The sequence below is a fragment of the Corvus brachyrhynchos genome, unplaced genomic scaffold, assembly GCF_000691975.1.
Source record: "Corvus brachyrhynchos isolate BGI_N302 unplaced genomic scaffold, ASM69197v1 scaffold366, whole genome shotgun sequence".
Lineage (NCBI taxonomy): Eukaryota > Metazoa > Chordata > Aves > Passeriformes > Corvidae > Corvus > Corvus brachyrhynchos.
Genome location: NW_008238645.1, coordinates 67,795 through 69,852, shown reverse-complemented (window position 1 = coordinate 69,852; position 2,058 = coordinate 67,795). Strand labels below are relative to the sequence as shown.

Sequence of the window (2,058 nt, the reverse complement as noted above, 5' to 3'; positions counted from 1 at the left end):
ATGGCCCTGGAGGAGGGAAAATCCCTGCAGCCCTTCCTGTGCCGCGCCACCCACCCCAAGGGCATCCGCAGCGTCCTCGTCTCCAACCCAGGTGGGCGTCCCGCACATCCCCGAGGGTTTCCCACCGAGTTTCGAGGTTTTCCCCCTGGAATTTTAGGGATTTTCCCTCGAATTTTGAGGCCTTACCCCAAATTTTAGGGGGTTTGCCCCAAATTTCAAGGTTTTCCCCGCAAATTTTTAGCGATTTCGCCTCAAGTTTGAGGTTTTACTTGAATTTTAGGGATTTTTCCCTCAAATTTCAAGGTTTTCCCCCAAATTTTGAGGTTTTCCCCGAATTTTAGGCATTTCCCCCAGATTTCGAGGTTTCCCCTCAAATTTTAGGCGTTTCCCCCCAAATTTTAGGGATTTTTCCTCGAATTTTAGGGATTTTCCCTCGAATTTTAGGGGTTTTCCCCCAAATTTTGAGGTTTTCCCCGAATTTTAGGGATTTCCCCCAGATTTTGAGGTTTTCCCTCAAATTTTTGGCGTTTTCCCCCAAATTTTAGGGATTTTCCCTCAAATGTTGAGGTTCCCCCCAAACTTCGAGGTTTTCATCCAAATTTTAGGGATTTTGCCCCAAATTTTGAGGTTTCCCCCAAATTTTGAGGTTTTCCCCCAAATTTCGAGGTTTCCCCCCAAATTTTAGGGATTTTCCCTCAAATGTTGAGGTTCCCCCCAAACTTCGAGGTTTTCATCCAAATTTTAGGGATTTTGCCCCAAATTTTGAGGTTTCCCCCAAATTTTGAGGTTTTCCCCCAAATTTCGAGGTTTCCCCCCAAATTTTAGGGATTTTCCCTCAAATTTTAGGGATTTTTCCTTGAATTTTAGGGATTTTCCCTCAAATTTTGAGGTTTTCCCCGAATTTTAGGGATTTCCCCCAAATTTCGAGGTTTCCCCCCAAGTTTTAGGGATCTTGCCCCAAATTTTGAGGTTACCCCAAATTTTAGGGATTTTGCCCCAAATTTTAGGGATTTTACTTCTAATTTTGAGGTTTCCCCCAAATTTTAGGGATTTTGCCCCAAATTTTGAGGTTTTCCTTGAACTTCAGGGATTTTCCCCCAAATGTTGAGCTTTTCATCCAAATTTTAGGGATTTCCCCCCAAATTTTAGGGATTTTCCCTCAGATTTTAGGGATATTCCCTCAAATTTCTAGGTTTTCCTTGAATTTTAGGGATTTCCCCAAAACTTCAAGGTTTTCATCCAAATTTTAGGGATTTCCCCCCTGAATTTCTCAGTTTCCCCCCAATTTCGAGCTTTTCCCTCCCAATTTCGAGCTCCTCCCTCCAATTCCCGCCATTTCCCCTCCCCATTCCCACGTTCTCCCCCCCAAATTTCCTCCCTTCCCCCTCAATTTTCCCGCTTCTCCCCCAAACCCCCAAAATCCCTCTCTTCCCCCCCAAAATTTGGGCTAAACCCCAAATTCCCGCCCTTTTTTCGCCCCATCCCAGGCTCCGGCTCCGGCGCCCTGATCCAGGCGGTGCCCGTGGTCACCCTGCACCCGCCGTCCCGCGAGGACTTCCAGGGGACCTACCGCAACTCCACCCTCCTGTGCCAGATCCGGGGGCCCCGGCGCCCGCCCGGCGCCGGCCCCGCCCCATCCGCTGGCTGAAGAACGGGAGCCCCCTGAAGGATGGGGTGACCCCGGAAGGGCCGGTCCCGGAAGGTTCCGGGCTCTACGTCACCGGCAGCCGCGTGGTGGTCACCGAGGCCGAGTGGGACCGCGGCGATGTCTTCACGTGCCAGGCGGACGAGGAGATGAGGAACACCAGCAAGGCCATGGAGTGCGGATGTGAGTTCCCGGGAAAACTTCGGGATTCGGGGTGGTTTCGGGGTGAAATCCCCGTGGAATTTGCCCAACAAATGGGGTTGGCGGAGGTTGGGTTGAGTTGAGTTGGGTTGGGTTGAGTTGGGTTGAGTTGAGTTGAGTTGGATTGAGTTGGGTTGAGTTGGGTTGGGTTGAGTTGAGTTGGGTTGAGTTGGGTTGAGTTGGGTTGAGTTGGGTTGAGTTGGGTTGAGTTG

The 2,058-nt window shown here is 50.1% G+C and overlaps 1 gene segment (V, D, J or C); it reads left to right on the top strand.

The window, feature by feature from the left end:
* LOC103617937 overlaps nt 1–2,058 on the top strand; it is a 6,851-nt gene continuing 4,793 nt past the window's right edge. Inside the window, 2 exon segments of the C gene segment in view lie at nt 1–91; nt 1,488–1,914. Coding sequence covers nt 1–91; nt 1,488–1,914 — 518 coding nt within the window.